At 39.6% G+C, this 22,480-nt stretch overlaps 1 protein-coding gene across 1 annotated transcript in view; it reads right to left on the bottom strand.

Annotated features, from left to right (window-relative positions):
- The window catches only part of cspg4 (chondroitin sulfate proteoglycan 4), a 47,821-nt gene that overhangs the window by 3,761 nt on the left and 21,580 nt on the right, over positions 1-22,480 (bottom strand). Inside the window, exons 2-9 of the mRNA XM_041226652.1 lie at positions 17,915-18,078; positions 11,291-14,866; positions 9,261-9,731; positions 6,763-6,939; positions 4,591-4,789; positions 3,484-3,612; positions 2,814-2,977; positions 1,230-1,413 (exon numbers count right to left, since the gene is read on the bottom strand). Of these exons, the coding sequence (XP_041082586.1) occupies positions 1,230-1,413; positions 2,814-2,977; positions 3,484-3,612; positions 4,591-4,789; positions 6,763-6,939; positions 9,261-9,731; positions 11,291-14,866; positions 17,915-18,078 (5,064 nt within the window). The remainder of the gene's footprint in view (positions 1-1,229; positions 1,414-2,813; positions 2,978-3,483; positions 3,613-4,590; positions 4,790-6,762; positions 6,940-9,260; positions 9,732-11,290; positions 14,867-17,914; positions 18,079-22,480) is intronic.

Raw genomic sequence — 22,480 nt, 5'->3', positions numbered from 1 at the left:
ACACATACGGTTGCCCAATTTCTGTAGTTTCTTTCATTTCTCACATTCAATTTACATTTTTTTCATTGTTGCAGCATTTTCTTCTTTTTCTTCGTCTTCATGAATCAAAATCATTATCTTACATTATCTTATCTTGTCATTATCTTACAGTTGCGACTACTGTAAATAACAAGGTTAGGCTGTGAACTTCTTTAGTTTAAACAGATGCAAATGTTTAGTTCGAATTATTAAGATACTACCAGAAACTGGATGTGAGAAAAGTATGCTCTTACTGAAATACTATGTGCTTCAATACTACGTTCACCAATACTGGGAAAAGAGGATCTGTTTACATATTTTGTTGGCTATGGTCACTTGCGTTTGGAGTTTTTAGCTCCCTAGTTCCAATACTGAATAATACTCGCTGAATTGAACACACAGGCTCTCATATCCCTAGTATTGTGTCTTATCAGTATTATCTATACTGTATTGAGTTAGTGGTTCCCAGATCCCCATCATTTGATTCTCTATATTATACAAAGAGCCTTTTCATTTGAGGAGTGCACATAACACTGTAATAAATCACTCACATTTCAGGGTAGCATTCATTTTGAGATTGAAACTTAAAACTTGCTAATGTATGCAACTTAATGCAATAACAGGTGAAGATATTCAGGTAGTTGAAAAATACCCCCAGCTTTAAAATTTAAGCCTCATATATTATTTGTATATAATTATTCAATTCAACACATAATTGACATACAATCTAAAAAATGTTCCTAACTTTACAATTACAGTTTGTTAGAAGAAAGGAAGACAGGACAATACTACCATGAGTCTTTCTTGTTTGCTAATCAAACCATGCAAGACAGGTGTAGATATAATTAACTAAATGTACTTTATTGCATTTGCCTAGCTATTAAATATTACCTGGTAGCTACTTTTCATGGTTCCTAGCATTGTGTGCCATAGGAAAAAGCAATATAGATTAACATAGCACAGGATTATTTGATTATTTGTGCAACTTAGTGTTTTATATGCTGAAAACACAACCTACTGATACCAATAATGGCACTCTGATGTCATTTCCCAATGGTGCTTTGCTAACTTCACAGGTAGTGATTTGGACTACAATCTGATCTCATAAAATGTCACAAACAGCATTTTTTAATAATGCTATTGAGTTTATTCGATGTGTTTACTGAAACGATGCTCTCGGGTTGCACTCTCCAGGTATTCTGGCAGTTTACCTGTATTCTTCCAAAGCTGGGAGGAGCCGGTGGGGTTCTGCTCCAGGAAGGATATGGATACCAGGAGTGTGTGTTCAAGCTCGGAGGCTGGAGGAGCAGACAGCAGGAAATCAATGGAGTCTTGGGAAATCCAGAATGCCTCATTGGGGAGCTCCTGCTGATACCAGATAGATCCAGTCTCCAGCTGATGAAAAAAAAAATGGAATATGACAATCATGTTCCACAAACATGTACAATTCCATACTCATACACTGTGTTGCATGAGTGCCTGTGCAATATATTTTATAGGTCTTGGTAGGCTTTGTGGTCAACACTTTTCATAAGACAACATTTTCTTTACAACAGCAGAATAAGCCTCCAGATTGCTAATATGTAAAATAATGTAATGTAATGGACCTGCTCATTTCAGTTATTTCTGTAATGATTGATAAATAATGCATGAAATGAAGATCAAGTGTTGACCAGGTAGCTCTACTACAATTGCCCCGACAGTGACTTGTAGCTCGACGCATTAGTGAGATTGGAGCTGTTATCAGTCTGAACGGATACATAGGTTAAAGCATGAATTACCCTGCTGGTGTTATCTGATCTGCAATCTCTGTACCCCGGCTCAACAACCCCACATCTCAATTATCTGATCAGAAGTGCCTGAGAACTAAAACATGATTTAAAAGAGTGATTACAGCTTTCCAGATGTCCAGAAACCTAAACCGAGTCGTTTTTTCTTCACAACAACATAAATAATCTACAGTTATTACAACAGAAATCGTAAGTGACTGGGGAAAAGTAGTTGCTTATATGCTATTATCACAATACTACTGTAGTTCTACTTCTAGTCAAAACTGTGTCATTGAATATTTGTTTCTTTTAGTATTTCCAAAGCGTGGTAAAACATGGTAAAGCATAGGTACGCCTTGTAAAGCCCAAAAAGATATGGTAAAGCATATTTAAAAACATGGGAAACTGTAAATGCATAGCAAAACAAAAGAATGGGAAAACTACTAAATTACAGTGCAAATTTACTGTGGCAATGTTATAAGGGTTTTAAGCAGGGTGGATATCAATTGCATGACTGATCAATTCCACTGACATTACATTAACCAGAGTGAAAAAAAAAAACCTAAACAAGTCTCATCAGGAGTTTCCATTGACAATGTAAATATAATAAGCTGTTTGGCCAGCTCTGGATGTCTTTGGTATTTCTTATTTTTGTACGCTAACTGATTTTTTACAATGATAAACCCAGTAAACCTTCATTAGAGATGTAGTAATGCAAGTCTGCATTATAATGTTTTATGAAAGACATGAAATTAAGCATTAGTGAAATAATATTATCACAAAGTATGATACAATATGGGTTTCTTTTAATTAACTGAATTATGTACAGGGAATTCAGCATCACGATCTTTAAAACCACTTTCGAGTGACACCTTTAACAAATGCTATTCAATGCAGTTACAATGTAATGTACCTGCATTAAAGTGCACTGTACAATGTAATGAGCCACTGGTAGAATGATTCCACAGTTGCAACATTCATATAGCATATTACACTGCGTGGCATTATAGGTTGCACACTGTTTACCTCTGCTTGAGTGAAACTGGACACCACGGTCTGATTGGCTGAGACCAGTTTGCCTAGATGCGGTGCTCTCAAAACATGATAGGTTATCTCCTCTGAGAGCGCCTCCTCTCTCACGCCATTGGTCACTGCTTTAAGGATCTGGTTGGTGATTTGTTTGCTTGTTCCTGGTGAAGAAAAACAATTAAGTTAACCTTCCGTAAGGAAATATTTAATTTTTGTACATTTTTCTTCTGGTACCTAATCACTTCCTGTGTTAGTTCACTCCAATGGTCTACTTCAATCAGACCCCGTGACCTTAAACGAAGGTACCAGGATGCAGCAGTTCAAATAGCTACATTTTACACTCCTATACTGAGTGGTAATCTAGTGTTACCCTTTGAACCCCTGAGCTTGTTTGTTTTTCTATTCAATTTTCCCTGTGGAATTTGCAGTACTGTGTGATGCCCTGCTGTTCCGGATCCTTGTTGGTGAGATAAGATGAGGTTAAGAGCTCTATAACCACGAATGCAGATCAGCTGACTCTTTTGCAGTGATGCCGGTTTGCTCCCAGCCTCCGATCTGTTCCATTTGCTTGTACATATTTACATAAATATTGTTTTTATCATTGTCTTTGTTCTATTTGAAAATGAGAGTGAGTAACCGATCACACAAGAGAAAGACTGGTCTTCACCTGGATACACTGAAAGCTCCCCCTTGGTTTCCATGACGATGGACAGCTGCCTCACAGTAACATTAAAGACCTGAGCGGAGGTGTGTGTTCCGTCACTCACCGTGAATCTAAAACCACCAGACAGCGAACCTGAGGAGAGAGAGCAATTGAATGTCAGCTGCTTTACAGCACAAACATACATTTTGTTCCCTTTTTGTTTGTTTGCGTTTCCTCAGCTTAGAGGGCATTTTAAAACACAAACAGTTTTAAATTAAAATGTTGTGAATGCGGCCCACACTTTTGTCGTTATTTCAGTCTTTTTGTCTTTGTATGTCCATGCCTCACCTTGTCCATATAGAATCACAGTACAGCAAAGCAAATACACTCAAACGACAACACACATGCAACACAAGCCATCACACTCTATAAAAAAACATAGAGTAACTGTGTGAATCAAAGAGAAAGTATCCAACAGTGCTTCTCAGACAAGTAGGATCCACAGAGGTTCCTCTGGATACTTAGTTTATAAAACTATGCATAAACAGTATTTAATAAATGTGTCTATCACTGCTGTAGTTACAGGTATAACAATTCACTAATGTCACGATATGATACCTATCACAATATGCAGGTTGCGATACATATGTATCATGATACACGTGATAGTCTTGATGGGCTTTGCATGATGCAAAATAAGATCAAATGATCATTTCGTCTATTTTGTTAAAAGACAAAAAAATAAATGAGTTTGGGAGAGTATTCATACCAACTATAAAACACATGTATTCTTCATTCAAGAACCACTTGGTGACCTGCAATAAGCTGTGTGGTGCTTTTAATCTTGCATCACAATAGAAACGATGCATACTTCTGTTATGATATGATCAATCATGAAATGAAAGTACCACGGTTTTCCCATGCAGGATATACCAACTCTAGTGAGAGACATGCTTTGTTACACTGAGTGCCATTTACTGCAGAACAGTTCTTTTTAAAATGGGGTCCCCCACTCACAAAATTAAAATTGTGAACTTCTGGTATATATTATTAGTGTTAAAGATGTTAGGGAGTGCTAGCTATCTTGTATTGGGCCAATATTGATTTGAGGCTTGTTACTGAAAGACCCACCTTCATGGATGAAAATCACTTGCCCATCATTTATTTGCGCTTGACTGAAGCTCTGGATGCTGTTGCTAGGCGATGATCGCAGTGCCACCCGTCCATTGGATGGGGGCTCGATGGAATATTTCAAATCTTCTGCGGGGGTGTCCCAATCTTCACTACTCAAAACACTTTGACCTATTTCAGCAGTTTCTCCAGGCCAAATCTGAGTAACAGAATTGAATTCAGTGAAACCTCAATATATTTCAAATTAAAATGTGTATTTAATAACAGCATTTTATTATTGGATGCAAAGCACACAACCCTGTTAATGGTTCTGATACAGCAGAACTCCTTTCTTGTGCCAGAGGAAAAATCTGCTATTGAGAGGAGCTGCTATTGTTAGCTATGTATGCTTGACCCACTATCGATAGTCTATAGTTAAGCATTTGCCTCTCAGGCTCTTCCATTAATGGATTCCAGATGGCACTGAATGGCTAAAAACAACATTAGAGGTAATACATGGAGCAGGTCTTGTGAGAGCTAGCAGTGGGGATTATTATGAATTGGCTGGAAAGAAATAGCACATCACACTGGGTCTGCTGAGAATAGAATGACTGGATGAACGAGTCCACTTTTATGTATACTTGTCATAGGTAATTCACACGCTTATCATTACATTTATTTCAAATACATTTTTTAAAGTAACAGTGTTCCCACAATGTGTTCTTTTTAAAGGACCTCATTGTTAGATGCAGTGCTCAAAAATTCATCGAATATGTTCTTTGCAATTGCACATGGATAATGCAAAATTATCGGGATGGAAAGTCCTGCACATATTAAGAACACAGGGCACTATTTCTTTTCATAAAAACTATAATGGCTTCTGTGAAGAAAAGTAAAAAAAACAAAAAAAACAAAACAAAACCGACACTGTTGCAAAACTAGTGAATGAATGGTTAATTTAAGTATCATTATGTAGCTTCTTGGTGTGTTTAACTTTCACACTGAGAGGCACCTGGACAAAACAGCTGAAGAACAACAACCTTCTTAAACCCTTCAACTGTTTTTATTTGTTTCTTTTTTGCAGACTGCTTCCGTCAACGTTTTCATCAACACCTTGTTAACCGCTGTTAACGTGTTCCTTGATAAAAAAATAAATAAAATAAAATAAACCTAATCTAAGAAACAAAACTATTCTAGAATGTTAAATTACTCCACCCTCTCTGACAAAAAAGCAAGATCCTTCTATAAAGCTGCCCTGCCACCTGGTGGATATTAGTGTCACTGCACCCTCAATGATGTTTGATAATACTGTACCTATAGGTGGAGACACGGGCTGTAAAGATTTTATTCTGAAAGGCAGAACTCAGTTTACTTTGGCTTTTGTAACAGAGTAAAATGTCCAGTACTTTTTAATTATTATTGTAGTATAATGAAAGAGCAAATTGTGAAGCATATACATGTAGTATCCTACAATGGTCATTTCTAGGTTAGTAATTTCTAGTTTTGAACCGTTAGGCCATAACAACATTTTTTTTTAAATGCCTGTTTCATGAATTAAACAGTTGGGTAGGATGTTAATGATTGTTTTGACTGTTTATAAGCCCTAACCTGAGAGTACTGTACATGTACACACACCCTTCAAGGAACTAACCAAGATTTTAAAGTTATTTTTTTAAAACCGCTTATTAACATTAGGAATATAATGACTGGTTCCCTTTCATTCTGTTGAAGATCTTTTGGATATTTGGTTTTATGTTTTATACTTTAATTTGGAATATGTTACTTGCTACAAAACCCCCTGCAGTTTTAACAAGAAACACGTTACTTTACCTTTGCTGTGTTTGCGATTGTGTTCATGTGGACATTTTACATAGCTTTTAAAGACCTCAGCTTTTAGAAGGTTACCAAATTGTGTATTGTGTAACTATACTGTAATCATTTATTATTCACTTAATGTTCCATTGGTTTAGATTAGCCCAGTTAATAACATGGGTGTTCATAGTGTAGAGGGTTTATATAAACATCAGTTTAACCAAACGATAACCAAAACTAATCAGGTTTAATAAATATATCACCCAAATGATATTAGTTTTTTGTTTAATTTAGTTACTTGTTTCTGAATTATCTAAACAGTATTTGCTCTATCTGTGGTTTGCAAGATTAAGTAGAACACAAGGCACTGGTTCACTTTACCTCCAATCCACTATTGACTGTAACTCTGGGAGGATCATCGTCGACTGGAATGATAGTAATGTTGACTGTCACCGGTCTGCTGTCCCTGTCTATCTCAGAAGCTGAGGCTGTAAGTGTGAAGCTGTCGAATTCAGTATTGCTGCCATCATGATGGTAGAGGATCAGCCCTTGGTCCACCTGAAATTGAAAAGGTTTTCTTCAGTGTTTTACAGATTTATACAGAGTGGGGATGATCTTCAAAATGCCTTTCAAATAGCTTTTTTCAAGTACTGCACATGTGTAATTTGTAATTGTGATGAGTCAAAGGGGTTTCAGTCTGCAATTCAGCCTCCCAACAGTAGAAGGCATCAAACCAACTCGGGACTTCCCTTACCAAGGTCTTGTGACCATGACAAAAGTCATCTTTTTGAGGGGCGGCACCTTGGTGAGGGGCGGAAGTACGAGCATGTAAATTCCAGCCACTGGAGTCAAGTGAAATTAAGGATACCTGTCAGTTTGGGATTGGTGATCCACTGACTACCAGTGCGGGGTTTGCATACTAAAGAAAACGTGCTACTGTGTTCGGGGTTGGTCCTGAGGAATAGAGGCGGGGGAAAAAAGGCTGGAGGGAAGTACGTGGGAGTTTGGACTGTGTCACGAACGGAGGCCTTACTAACATGGCTCTTTTCTGTTTTTATTCCTTTTTGTTTTATTTTTGGATTTAAGCAGAGCGCGAAGAGGACTAAGAGGCTTCCGTTCCTTTATTTTTGATTACTCCAGCACTCCCTCCCTCACATCCTTCTTTATTATTTTTCTTTTTTTTCCGTGTAATATTAAATAAAATTTTAATTTTTACACGTAAATCACTGTCTGGAAAATCAATTTTTACTCACACGCCTCACAGTAATACAATCTCACACTTTACATTCACAATTCAATCTTCCTGGGTTGTATTCAAGAAAGCCTTTGTTCTGCAATGCTCTCAATCACTGAACATTTATGAAAGGCTTGTACATTAGTTTCAGACAGGTACAGACAGACAGAAAGCACCCATCTCCTGTGCTGCTTGTCCCACACACAATACCCTCTTCCTTTTATGAGCTGTGAGTAGGGATCACGTCCCATGTCTGTCTCCATTCTGAAATGCTAATCACATTTCAACCAAATAATAAGAATCTGTCTAGTGTCACTTAAACCACCATCATTTTAACAGTACCATACTTATTAAAACTTATTAAGTCAATTATTTTGATAAAAAATGCATTTGGTTCACAATTACTCTGTATTTCAAATGGATATTAAAATTGTTGATATTCAAGAAATATGCCAGCAAAGCATATTTAGACTGAAAGGACTGTGTTTATAAATTTGTTGTGGGTCCTATCATAATGTACAATCATACTGATTCCAAAATACCATTGGGTAATTATTATCCATTATGAAAGATGAATGATGGCTGACCACAATAAAGTAACCACAGGTTCCACAATCCGAGATGATCGATGGTCTATTGGATTTCAAAATGCATTCCACTAATATATAACTCTAATAAACCATATAATATTGTCTTAATCCAGGATAAACCATAGGCTCCACATTGCTCAACGTGGTTTTAACTGAGGGTTAGACGCTGTTTTCTGTTCTTCTGTATACACCATGGTTAATATCAATACCTACTGATGCAAAGAGCAATTTCAAGTTTAAAAAATGTTGCATTAAATATCTAATAGCAAAACCAAAGAAACATTTCTGAAATGAAAATTAAATGAAAAGATTGTCTTATTCTGCAAGAGAAGTCTCAGCTGTGCACACTAACTGAATTGTAAGGGCAGGACATATTTGGGTAAAAACTTTGTACATTTCTGTTACTGTGTCACTGTGTTTGCACTCATTCAGAGTGGTTCTGTTCCTCCCTTGTTGAGTAATTATCATATTTTCTCCAACTATGCCTTTACTTGGCTTTGAGCTGCTTTGAACTTATCTGGAAAAAAGTGTAGAGTTAGAACAGCCTACCTCATTCCATTTAAATCATCTGACCTTTCAACTGCTCATCCCACTTACTCTTATAGACAAAGACTACAGGGCTGTCAGAGTTGAAAGGTTACATTCTAATAATAATAATAATAATAATAATAATAATAATAATCTTTATTTTTATATAGCGCCTTTCATAGTGGACCACCATCACAAAGCGCTTTACAAGATACATAATTTACAGGTGACCAGACATAATGTTACGAGACATAATGTGCAGGTGATATAAAATAGTAAAATATATGCAAATATATATATAGATATTAAAATGAAATTAAAGTTTGTGTATTTTTCCTAAAGAATCTTGCACAACAAGATTCTATAGGCACACAAGAATCAACATTTCAATTAAAAGCATTATAGTCCTTTTTTGTGTTTGATTCCACTGAATATATCTAATAATAATGGGGCTTGCCCTATAATTGAAGTGGAATTGGACTTGTACCAGGTTTAATATAGACTAGCAGCACCCATTGATAACGTACCTCATTCCAAGTGAAGAAGGACACCACATACTCATCTCTGGCTAGATACCTAAGAGTGCCGTGTCTGGGTGGCTCGTCTACAACGAGGTCTATGTTCACACTGCTGTAGTACTGGTCAGACACTCTGAGGATGTCTTTATTCAGTGCCTTGGACCCTCCTTCCATGAGCATAATATTCTTCACCTGAAGGGGAATCATGTTAGGAATAATCTCAAAGAGAACTCGGATGTTTTCCACGCTGGTCATCCCGTTGGTCACATCCACTGTGAAGGCGTCACTTTGCTGACCCAGCTTGGAGATGTAGATGACTCTGCCATTGTTGATGTCCTCCTGAGTGAAGGACTGGGTGTTATACAAGCTGGGGGCTGCTGTGGTGGCAGAGTCATTGACTAGTGTGATAATCTGACCTTGTTGGGGAGGCTCTTTAATGTAATAAACAACTTCAGAGGGTAGGAAATCAGCATGTTCCACCTGAAACGCATTAGAAGTTCATTTAATTACATTGCATAAACTAATACATCAATATTGCTAAGGTTTATACTCCCACTCATAGTAACTATTATAGACTGTTAGATGAACAAAGGTGGTTTATAAAGTGGCAGTTAAATTAAATGCTGAGGGATGGGCAGCAAGAATGGTTTGAAGAACAAATTTCATTTGAGTTCTCTTATAAAAGTTTCCCATAGTAAAAGCTCAGCAAAGTTTAATTAAGCACAGTGAAAGCACAGTAAAGCATGAGTAAGTGTTGTAAAGTCCCGAGATGTATGGTAAAGCATATTAAAAACATTGCAAACCATGGTGAACTATGGTAATGCATAGTAGAACTATGAGAAAAAGCATGTGAAAGCTGCAAAATTACTGTGCAGATCTACTGTGGTAAGTTTTTATAAGGGTTATTTGTACTTTTAAGCACAGATCAATAAACAATATATGTTAATGGAGTTAGATCAAAGATATCTAAACTTTTTAGCTAATAGAGCCTTACCAGAGAGTTCTTACAGAGTCATACAAACAGATGAATAAATAAATGAATAATAATAGTAAAAAAAAAGGTTTAGTTAACTAAAAAACTATATGGTAGAATAAATAGTAATGACTTCACTAAGATACAGCTTCAGTAGTATTCTGCCCATTAAACATGTAACGTGTTTAAAACACAAAACACGATGCTGCATTTGATTGAACTTTCTCCTACTTAAGACTACAGAATGCCCTTCCAGTCTTTTCCAACCCATACAAAATAAAATAAATAAATAAATAAATAAATGGGATACTTCAAAAGAGCAATATTGTGGGTCTCTTGGAGTCCCTGGACTAGCTAGATTCATTTTGCAGAACTGTTGCTGTTTGAGGGCTCTATTCAGCTTAAAATGTTCTGACTGTTAAGTAGGTATTAAGGTCCTAGGCACTGTTTCAAATGCTCTCCTGGCCAATTTGCCAGGTCAGAAACTCCCTGAACTAGGTAATTTAATTCACAAATCTCAAAATCACCAAACCTATGCTGAACAGCTCATATCTCTTACAGAGCAGCTCATATCTCCTACATTGAACAAGCTCAATGATATTTCTGTCAATATCTTATTGACACAACATTAATAATGTTCCATTAGAAAATGTGAAATAAATGAGTGACCATAGCTTTAACTCATAGGTTTCTTTATATATAATATATATATATATATATATATATATATATATATATATATATATATATATATATATATATATATATATATATATATATAATAATAATATTTCTTAAAGATGCTTTTAGACTGAAAACTCTTATACTGACTAGAACTCTTCTAGACTGAAAATACTAATAATAATACTAATAAAAATAATAATAATGTTTGTGCTGAAAAACTGTAACATAATAAAGAGTTGTTCATTTTCTTGAGACCATATTTGTATTTTATTGTTTATTTAGTTGGCCAAAACAGCTTCCATGAAAAAGTTTTTCAACGCAATACGAAATTAAGGAGTTACATTTTCCATTTTCTAAAGAGCAAATAAAAAAGTAAACCTACCATCAGAAGGTCCTGGTTGATCTCAGTCAGCTCTCCTTCAAAGGAGTAGATCAGCTCATTTTTCACTACTTTAGGCGGTAACTGGTAGCCTTCCCTAAAAATCCTTATTCTGAACATTCCTTCTACTGAGATCTGATTGGCTTTCACTGTGAACTCGAAGTAGTCCTTGGAGTTTAGACTTTTATCACTGTGGTGGTATGACACCATCCCTTTCCTGAGGTTGTCCTGGGAAAAAGACATGGCCTCCTGTCCATTAACTGTGATCTCCCCTTCTCTCGGAGGCACAACCACCTCATACTTGATGTCCTTTGGGTCTCTGATATCCATGTTGGACTCCACGCTTAAGATGGTGCTGTCCAGCTTCTTGGACCCACCTTGGTCGACAACAATCATGGTATTATTTGCTATTTGAAGATAAGGGTCTGAGGCCTGGATTTCTAGCAGAGCTGTAGTTTTGTGAAGTCCGTCAGATACCTGCAGCTGAAACCTGCCGCGATCTGCACCCTGGTGCACAAAAAGCACCTTCTTCTCCCTTAGGTCCCCCTGGGTGAAACGAAAAAGTGACTGGGAGTTATCTTGTGCTGACACTATATTGCCATAGGGAATACCCATCCGCACATAGACCAATTGGGAATCATTGAAGTCAGAATCTTCATCACCAAAGAGGATGTCCTCTGTGGTCAACAAACGCTGACCATTTCTGACAACACTGAAGGTCTTGTCCACTAAACGGACTGGCACATGGTCATTCCTGGACTGTATGTTGATTTTGAACACTCCTTTCACCGAATCTTGCCACAAAGCTTGGACCATAGAGCTCTCTTTGGTCTGCTCTAAAGCCAGAAAAGCAAATTCATCTTCACTGCTCTCTGACCCATCATGCTTATAGATCAGCCTCTCCAGGAGTAGGTCTTCATTACTGAACACACTGACTGCTCCTTCAAACCTTGGCTGTCCAACTGGAGATTCCCTGATAAGCCGTCCATGCTGAGGGTTCTGAATGACCCGGTACACAAAATCTGTTATTTTTCTACTCTGAAGCCAGAGATGGTCTTTAGTCAAGACTTTTTCTTCACCTTCTACAACAGTCAGTCCCTCATTTATTAAGACAGGTACTTCTGGGTCGGCTAGAATCCTAATTGGGTAAGTGTATACAGGTGAGTTTTGCTGATCTACAAACACCTGGAACTGGAACTCATCCTCAATCTCCACAGCTCTGCGGATCCTAACCTTGTAGTTGAGATGAGATTTTCTCAGATCTTCTTGAGTGAAAGTGTCTCCTTCAAATAGTTCTCGATCCAGCAGCAGCAGACTACCCTTAGCAGGGGCCTTCAGGATCATATATTGGAAGGAAGTGTAATCAACACTTTGTCCCTTCAGGACCACCTCCAGCTCCTCCAGTGTGATAGCCTTTTGCCCTCCTTTTGCAACCAGTAGTGGAACCAGTTTTACCATTTTGAATCTGGAGGGCTTGATTTTGATCAAGAAGGTGTTGTTTCTCAGGAGCAGATGGCCCAGTTGCACATCAAACTGAACCCTCTCAACCACCACCTCACTGTGATGGTGAGTGTCTGTGCTGAAGTACCTCAAATGGCCTTGACTCAGATCTTCTTGATGGAAGGATCTCACGTGTTTCCACTCTCTATTTTCCAGTTTCTGAAGCTCTCCAAAATGCAGGGACTTGGTGACATTGTACACAATGACACCATTCTGAGGAGTGGATGACACCGCCAAGTTGTGGATACCAATCTCAGATGCTTCACCCTGGGACAGGATGAGGCCGGTATTTGTTTCAAGTGCCATCTGCGGTTTTCTGACATTGAGATTGAACGTGGCTGGCTGGCTGATTGAGCGTCCATCAGAGACCTGAATATTTAGTTGAGCAAAGCTTCCACTCTTGTGTACATAGTAGATGTCTCCATCTTTAAGTTCCATACATGTGAACTCTTCTATGCTCTGCCCTGGTTGTTGACGGTTTTCTAAATAACCCTCCTCCTTACTGGGTCCAGAAGTCACTGATAGCTTTAGTTCATCACATCTGGTGTCTGCATCTACTACACGGATGAAGTTGGAACCCAGGCGTGTGCGTGTGTACTCTGAGATCCAAGTGTCTCCTCCATTCAGCTGTGGTATGTCGTTGATGGGTGTGATCTGTATGGGAAGTGTATACTGCTTGGTTACCAAACATTCAGGAAGGAAGCCTGTGCTGTAGGCTACCACATCAAACAGCAGCTGGTCCATGTATATTTCTGAACCATCATGGATGTACTTGATTTTCTTATTGACCACATCAAGAAGGGTGAACTTTTGTCTTCTATTCAAGTTGTTTACATTTAAATCCATATGACCATACCAAGGGTCTTTCTGCAGTGTGAAGACAATCTGGGACTGCCTGATGCCTATGCTGTTTAGGTCCACAGTAGGTTGGAGGTGGTTTAAGTCCAGAAAGGCTTGCCCACCTTCAGGGACAATCAGTGGGCTAATTTTTAAGAGCTGAGTGACATTCCAAAAAACAGGTGGCATGTCTCCAGTAGGGTGGCAATGCTGTTCATCAGGGTCAACATCTATAAACTCAAATACGTCGGAGTTCGGAGTTGGGGTAACTACAGATTCCTCATCATATGAGCTTGAATAGTCCCCATAATCTTCGTCATCACAGGTGGTCTGGATGTCCTTTGATATCAGAACATCCCGCAGGCTTCTCTCTTCATGGTTGACTTTTATGTCTCCGAGACAACCAACGAAAGAGTCATCTGTTGTCACATCCCCAAGATGATATATGACCCCAGTTTTCCCGAGATCATCCTGAACCGTCTTCCAAAGAACACCAAAGTATAGATTCCCCTTCAGATCTAAGCTCTCAGTGCCACTCAATGACACCCCAGAGGCTTGACTATCCACAGTGATTTCAAACGAGCCAGGGTCAATTCTGATTTTGACTCTGTGCCATTGATCATCGGCCACTTGAACAAAAGGATTGTCCAGGATTACAGCCCCGCTGCCTTGGTTTACAACCCCCCTTAAGTAACCAGCCACTAGTCCTAAAGTTATAAAGTCTGTCTGATGCCCAGCATGGAAAAGCAAAAGTGATTCTTCAAGTGTGGTCTTCATAAGCAGCTCAAGTGTCCTGCTTTCCTGTGCATTCCAAGTTGGGAAGGCAACAAATGAATTGGGGCTGATGAGGCGGATTGAATCTCCTTCCCCAGCCTGGAACTCCTCGCTGCAGCCCTTGGTGACCTCGTGACACTCGGATTGTTCATGATCCGAGGCTAAGAGGTCTACATCATTGAATTTAAATACAATGTCACTTAGGCAGCCCCTGAAGGGTGGGGCAGATCCTTCCAGATAGGGTATCCTCTCCTGGTTACCTGTTCCTCCCAAGTAAAATCCAAGGTCAATGCTCAAGTCCTGCTGGATGTTAGGGAGCTTAGCAGAGCGGGAGAAAAATGAATCGATCACCATGGTCAACAATCTCTCCTTCAAAGTGATGGTCACGTCATGGTAAACAAGGTTATTGAGCTTCAGGCCAGACTCAGATGTTAGGACCACTTCACCAGACCCCAACTCCAAATGTACCTACAAGAAAGATAAAAAACAGATGTCACACGAACACATCGTGAAACAGCAAAAGGACGTCCTTTTGGCAGTGCAACTTTAAGGGCAGGGGCATTCACTTTCTCGTGATAAAAATAGCTGTAAAAACCCATGTAAACCAGAGCAGAAATCGTGCTTGTTACTCAGAAGATTTGTCAAGATTCAGTTCTTCTGACTTAATCTCACTTAATCTCCAGCAGAAAAGCCATACAAAACACACACACACACACACACACACACACACAAAATGTACGTTTATGGACTACTTTAACACTAGAACCGCCGCGGTTATACTCATACCTACAATCACTGACGTCAGTCATTATCACGGTGCATTTTAAACATCATCAATATTAAAATTAAAGACAAACTATCGGATACAACTCAAAAGTTTTATTCAAGCACATCATATCAAACATCTGCACAGCCGAAACACTGTATTTAAATGAACAATGAAACATAAAAGGGTTTATTTTGTAACTTACCACATATAAAGAAAATATCTAATAAAATAAACATTTGGAAAGAAACTAGTGTTTAGTGACAAGCCAACAGCACCAGTGGAAACTGGAGGTCCCGGTCGCTTTGATCCGCCACTACCACCAGGGCCAATTGAAGTGCTCTACCAAGCCGTCGCTCTAGGGTACAATGGGGTGGTCTGGATTTTTTGGATGCCCAGTTGGGTACACAGCTCTCCAAACACTCTGAGTGGAGCTGGGACGGGACCCCGAAGTTGCTGAAGAAGACCTCCACCAGGGCCTCAACCACCGTCTCAACCTACTGGTCGGGCAGGGCATAGGCTTCTGGTCACTTAATGAAATAGTCCAGCGCTACTAACACGTACCTGTTGCCTCAGGTAGAACGGACAAAGAGTCCCAGTAAGTCCACCGCAATCCGGTCCATAGGCGCTCCAACTGTGTACTGTTGGAGGGGAGCACAGGATTGCTCCTGGGGGCCCTTGTGAGTGGTGCAGGCGCAGCGCCGACACTGTCCCCAGTAAAAGGCTTGCTGGCGGCTGAGAATTTTAGTGATTCCAAAGTGGCCCGTCCAATGGGCACCATGATAGGCTGTCAGCACCTCATCTCTAAAGGAACCAGGACTACGGGTGAGGTCAGTGGACTGTCGGAGGGCTCGATGATGGCCATGGCGTTCATCTCGTCTAGGGCCTGGGCTGCAGCGGCTTGACGGGCTTGTGGAATCCGTCATGGTAGTTGTTTGATGGGGTGGGTGTCCCCAGTGTCGATGTGGTGTTGGACGACGTGGGTCCTCCCAGCACTGGCGTTGGTGGTGGCAAAGCTGTGGCGGAAGTCGTGCGGTAGGACCCACAGTTGTTCACCTTGCTCTTTCCGCAGGCCTTCCCAGTTTGTGACCCTCACCTGTCGTGCAATGGCGGTTGCCTCGTCGGCTGGCTGTGAGGCTGGCGGACCCGCTGTGGGGAGGACCTGGTTAATCTGTGTCTGTGCGCTGGCATCCCCAGTGTGCGGCTGTTGGGCTTGGAGGGGAAGGACAGGTCCTTCGCCGAACCACACCGTGTCGGCCCGGAGGTCGATCAACCCTTTGGCAAAATGCAAAAAGTCAGAACCCAGAATGAAGGGCTCTTGGATCTCCACCACCCATACCTTGTGGAAAAAGGTGAATGCCAACGACGTCTATGCACATCTGGACTCGACCACGCATCGTGGCCTGTTCACTGCTCACAGTGGTTAGGGCGGCCAGTGCTGGCTCCAGTTGTTTGCCTGGTTGCAGTAGATCTGGGTGGGCAAGGGTAATGGTCGAGCCAATGTCCAACAGGGCATAGCAGGAGGCACTGTTCACCTGGAGTGCAACATAGCAGTCATTGCACCCTAGGTGGCCAAAGGCCGGTTGGACAGGGCCCAGACTGTTGACCCAGGAGGTGGCGAGGTCTGGTGCAACAAGCGTAGGTTGGGGTGATGCTGATGAAGAGGGGGATGATGCATAGGGGTAAGTTGGTGTGATTGGGACATGACTCGGGGCTGGTGTTGTCCCTCTTACATAGGTCCCATCTCATTTCCAATGGGGGGCATGGAGGGGCAAGAAGGGGGGTGCGGCAGTCATTATGGATGTGTCCCTGCTGTCCACACTGCCAGCAGACACGTAAATCAGGCTTTCTGGGTGGCTGCAAAGCGTCTTCCATAGGTGGGAAATATGATAATAGCATATGGTTAATATAATTACGACGACGTACATCCAAAGAATACAACGTGATGAACGCATTTAATGACTTGGTGAAATTATCAACTTTCCTTTTAGCCATTAATGGCAGACAAGATTATTTTTTATTGTTTTTTTACTTATTTATTTGTTTAGAAAGCTCAGAGATACTGCTGACGAGTGCCTGCAATGTGGTGTTAATGTTGAGTCATCTCTTGCTTAAATTCTGAATTTCCATCACGGTATCCTATTACATTTTTAGGACCACATCTGTCAGCACCCTTCCGCCCTTCTTGCTTTTCTTGGTTTTCCTTAGCTGTGCACCTGCCATTGCTGCTTTAGAACTTTTTCTTCTTCTTTCTCTTTTAGAATGTTCATTGTCACTTTGGAATATGCCGCTATTTATGCACCATATAAACCGTGCGTAGGTGTGGCGTACGCCAATTTGATAAATTCCATTTTTATTCTAAATTGTACGAAAATAAAATACAATATACTCTGTATCTTCTTGTTATTGTTATAAAATGTTAGTCTTAAAAGAATAAACGACAATCCCCTTTGAATATGGAAAATACACAACAAAGTGGAGAGATGATCCAAATAACCAGTTTCATATTCAATGGGGCTTTGTCATTTGTCCTCTATATACATCATTTTACAGTACACAGTGAAGAATTTTAGAGGTAGGCGTTTTATCTAATAGATATTGGATTTACTGAAAATATAACAATTTGTTATTTAAAAACATGGATTTTAAAGAGGTTATTTAATTTATTCTCCTAAACCTAAGTATAGGGGAATCTGCCCCCCTGACCCCTGCACTTTACAAACACGGCACCTATGCTAGTATGCCTTTACCTGCAGATGTCCATCCCTGAGCTCTAGCAGCAGGTGGTCGCTGAGCCCAGCAGCCAGGAAGAGAAGCCCACTGCGTTTGCTGGTCAAGAACTTCAGCGATAGGTTGAAGGAAGTTACATCATGGGTGGCCTTGATCTTGCAGAAACTTTCACCGAAGTAGGACACTGGCAATAAAATAAACACGGTCAAGGCATAAGACATGGTAAATACTGAGGACACAGTAAAAACTCAACAACACAGAGATTACACATCTTAATTCTAGTTTTGTAATTTGAATACATTGCTATTAGATAATATATTATCAGTGGCTCGTTTTCGTGAATTGCGTGTACACAGTAATAATTACATTTACTTTATATAATTTCACGCCTTCATTTCTCTCATAATGGCAGTAATTATTGAAATTATTTGATAAAACTTGTCTAAATAAGGCACAGCTTGTTGAATATTACTGGTAAATCAGAAGGGGAAAAATAATGGGCACAGACAACATTCATTAATTGGGAAACGCCATTGTTAGAAGCAATGTTGTCCCTACTTGGAATCTGTCCCAGCAACTTGATAGATTAATATAAGAAGGACCCAAACTAAAATACCAGAACAGTGACAAGAGAATTATTCTAACATTGGGAGGAAATCTAATTTAGAAAAAGCGCATTTTATAAACCACTAGAGTGAGTTACTTGAACAATCTCTCAAGGTTTTACTTGTGGTGCATGACATCAGTTCATACATGAGTGGTTATCCTGCTCTAGATAATTCTCATGACTTTGCATCTTATGGCTTTCAATCATGGGATGGCTAGCCCACAGACTGGCCTGGTCTACATTTTTAGAAGTCTGTGAATTCGGAGCTCTCAGGAAATGAATGCTTTCTCATTACATGTGCTCCTAAATAAAGATGTAGATCTTGGAGGACTCATCCCTGTCACGGTTTTCCTAAGTTGCTGCCAAAAACAGGCTTCTCAGCAGCCCCCTCGTTCCCAAGCAGCCGGCAGTGTCAAAGTTCAGGGTTTAATCACATTCTGAGGATGTTCTCTGGGAAAAATCCCAAACAAACTCTGCAGCTAAAACAACAGCAAGATGAACAGAGAATGGATGGAAGCCATCTTCAAGAGCTGTTCTAAATATACTTCAAACGCTAAAATGTGGGGCCAATTTAGAAAAAAATTATCTAAATATCTACAACCCCATGAACGTTTAAAACATGCTTTCACTAAGCTTTGCTATTCTTATGGAAAAAAATATAAATATAGGAACACCTCCTAAAGAGAACACTTCTGCTTAGGGAACAACCTTGTGGTGAAACAGAATTGTCCCATTGTAAAAGCTCCGCCTAAAGAAACAGGAACTTAAGAACACCTTTTTGGCACCAATAGCGATTCATTGCTAACTGATTCAAAACTGATACGATACTGTTTTGTAACCTGATAACTCATCATCATTAAACTCAAATTCAAATGGTTTATTCAATTTTTTCAAAACTGACTTGTTGTTGCAAGATTAATCTGGAGCTGCTGCTGCTGCATTTTTTTTTAACGTGTGTAGAGGTGCTGTGTTAATAACCATTGTGTTAAAATTAATTTGCGTTTTCATGATTACTGTTAGAGCTGCTTCTGCATTTTTACTGTATGTAGGAGTGCTTTGTTAATTTAATTGGCCAGTTAGTTTATTATTATAATTTATTAACATATACTTGCCTATTGCTTTTCTCTTATTATATTAATTTCTAATGCTGACACACGTGCATCATGACATAAGTAATAAATATTTTTGTATTTACTGATTCATATCATGATTGGCCTTGACATATTGTGTTTGGTGATCAGCTTTGTCTTCGAGAACACTTCAACTAAGAGAACACTGCTTGCTTTCCGATGGGAAAAAAAGATCCGGGATGTGTTAATGTACTAGGAAAGAGAGATCCGGGATGTGTTAATGTACTAGGAAAGAGAGATCCGGGATGTGTTAATGTACTAGGAAAGAGAGATCCGGGATGTGTTAATGTACTAGGAAAGAGAGATCCGGGATGTGTTAATGTACTGGGTACCTGTGCATATCTGAGTACAGAACAATACAGCAGTAGTACTACAGCAGAATTAGTTTACAATACTTTTGTTACTTTAAGTTACTGCTTGTAAAATACTTCAGTAATGAAATGCGTTGCACCGTGTCAGTAGCTAGTGAATTGATACATTTATAAAATGTATATAAGAGACAAGGTTAACAACAGTGCAATCACTGGATCACTGCTCATTATTTGTTCCAAATCCATTGCGTTGCAGTTTCTGGCTATGATGTGGTTTGCTAATAGCTCTGCTAAAGATTTCTCACTGATATAGCAATAATGTCCCTATAGTATTTTTCAAATGTTTCTGTAATGAACAGCAGTTCCAGATCCAAGATTAAATGATTCAGGGTTTATCCAAGGAAGCTGTGGTAAGATCAGAACATAAGTATATTCAAAAGCACTTACAAAAGACCAGGCCAATTATAGATGGTACTTAAGATAATACCAGGTCAGTTATCTGTCAGTATGGTCTCTACAGGTAATAACATAAAGGCAAACATTCTTAAAAACAGACAAAATACAATTATAAACCTTACAGATCGCCTTGGACAATTGGGTTCAGAGTAGAGAGGGCATTATCCCACAGGTAGTTTAATTTAGAAATACTAAAAGAAACTTTAAAAAGTGTGAAGACACTGAGAAAGACTTATAGTTGAAACGTTTATCATTTAATTTATTCAGCTTCTTTTAGTCTGAAGATATTGAATAAAACATGTTGTCAATACATGTGTCATTAAATTTATTAAGTTTCTTTAGAAACATGCCAATCCCTGGTTATGAGTTTTAAGTCAAGACGTTCTAGATGTTACTAGGGTAGCTGTTGCAATGGACTTAGCCACCCAGTCAAAGCACATGCAAGGGATGAAACTTCATTAACAAGAGACCAGGCCAATGACATCTTATTATTGTATCAATGAAACACACTAGACAACTGTCTTGACTGCCCCCTATAAATCCATTTATCACAACTTGCCATCACTTTTCACTACTAAAGAGTCCTTAAAGGGGGGGGGGTGGCTGGGGTGAATTCAATAATCAGTCCTTTAAAGCCTAGTGAACTCTATTCTTCTCAGCTGAGAGACGCACTTTGAATAACTGGCTCTTTGGCCGAATCTTCTGCCAAATTGATACTGGATTAAGACACAAACAGAAGGCAGAGTCCATGGTATTTGATTATATTTTGAAAGCGACTGTTACTACCACAGTGTTTGGCTGTCGCATATGTATTTCCAATCTAAACTTTAGAAGCTAGACCAGCCCCTCACCTCTACCCTTCATGGAAACAGAGAGTCACTGGGTTTTGTCCAGCCAGGGCAGATGGCTGTAATTTGATGACTGGCTTTTGTTTATTTATAGCACTTAAAAGAAGTGCACTGCGACTTATTTTCCCTCCATTTTCTTTGAGTGGCTAATTTTCCCCTTTATTTCCCCCAGATATATAGTCCATCTTGCCTACTTGCAACATAAGCTAGGGCAGAGAGACGTAGGACTGGAGCAGTGGTAAGGCTTTCCCAATCTGCCCTATAGCTTTGTAATTATTGAGTTATAGCAGCTTCACATAAAAACTCAAAATAGGATTGCATACCTTGGATAAAACCAAGCTGAACCCATAGCAGACAGTGGGATCTTCATTTAATCTAACCAGTGGTGAATCTAAATACCGCCACTGTTTAAATAATAAAAATAGGACCAAACATGACATTTTACTAAATGAAAAAGAATATTCAAAACAAGCTGACACACTTTTATAGGTGATAGTTTTCAGAGTCCCCTTCTTTTAAAGATTTAAAGAGCAACAGTATCTAGCCTCTTCACTGTTTAAATCAATTGAATAAACCCCAATCAAGTCACTGGTATCACTATTGTACTGAAAGGGATAACAATGGATTGAGGTGCAGTCACAGAGCTGTGAAGGGGAGCTCACTGTGGTTTCCTGGGGTAACAATGGCAGAAAGAACCAAACAAATTGTAAGCCTGAACCACCACATCGTATAAAAATGAAGAAAGCGCGGTTTATAAAGGCTGTTTCAAAGGGAGCTTCAGTTACACTAGTGAGGTATGGAAACCATATGTGGTACTGTAGTCCCTCAGGTGGTTCCACGTAATTAGCTACATGTCATCAGAACCCCCCCCCCCCCCCCCCCCCCCCCCCCCCCAACCCTCCCATATAAACAGCAGACCTCTGACAACATCGAGCATGAAGGGGGAGCTGTGTTCAACAAGCTAAAATAAGTCACAGCAGTAATTTTATACACTTATAAATGGCTCATGGAGGACTCAATTACAACATTCTTCCGTGAGACTGTTGTAAAAACTGGAACATTTGGCGACAGTGGAATGAGTGGGTCTTTGTGCTGAGGAGGTGTGGGGGGCAGGCTGTGTTTTCTCAACGGTTACTCTTCCAGAATGTGCTGACTTGACTTGTTTTTAATTTATTTAAGTGCAGGTAGCTGATTGTGGAAGCGTTTGGGGGTGTTTGGGGGAGTACAGGCTGGG

Source organism: Polyodon spathula, chromosome 24, assembly GCF_017654505.1.
Source record: "Polyodon spathula isolate WHYD16114869_AA chromosome 24, ASM1765450v1, whole genome shotgun sequence".
In the NCBI taxonomy this organism is placed as follows: Eukaryota; Metazoa; Chordata; class Actinopteri; order Acipenseriformes; family Polyodontidae; genus Polyodon; species Polyodon spathula.
This window is presented reverse-complemented; position numbering and strand designations above follow the sequence as displayed.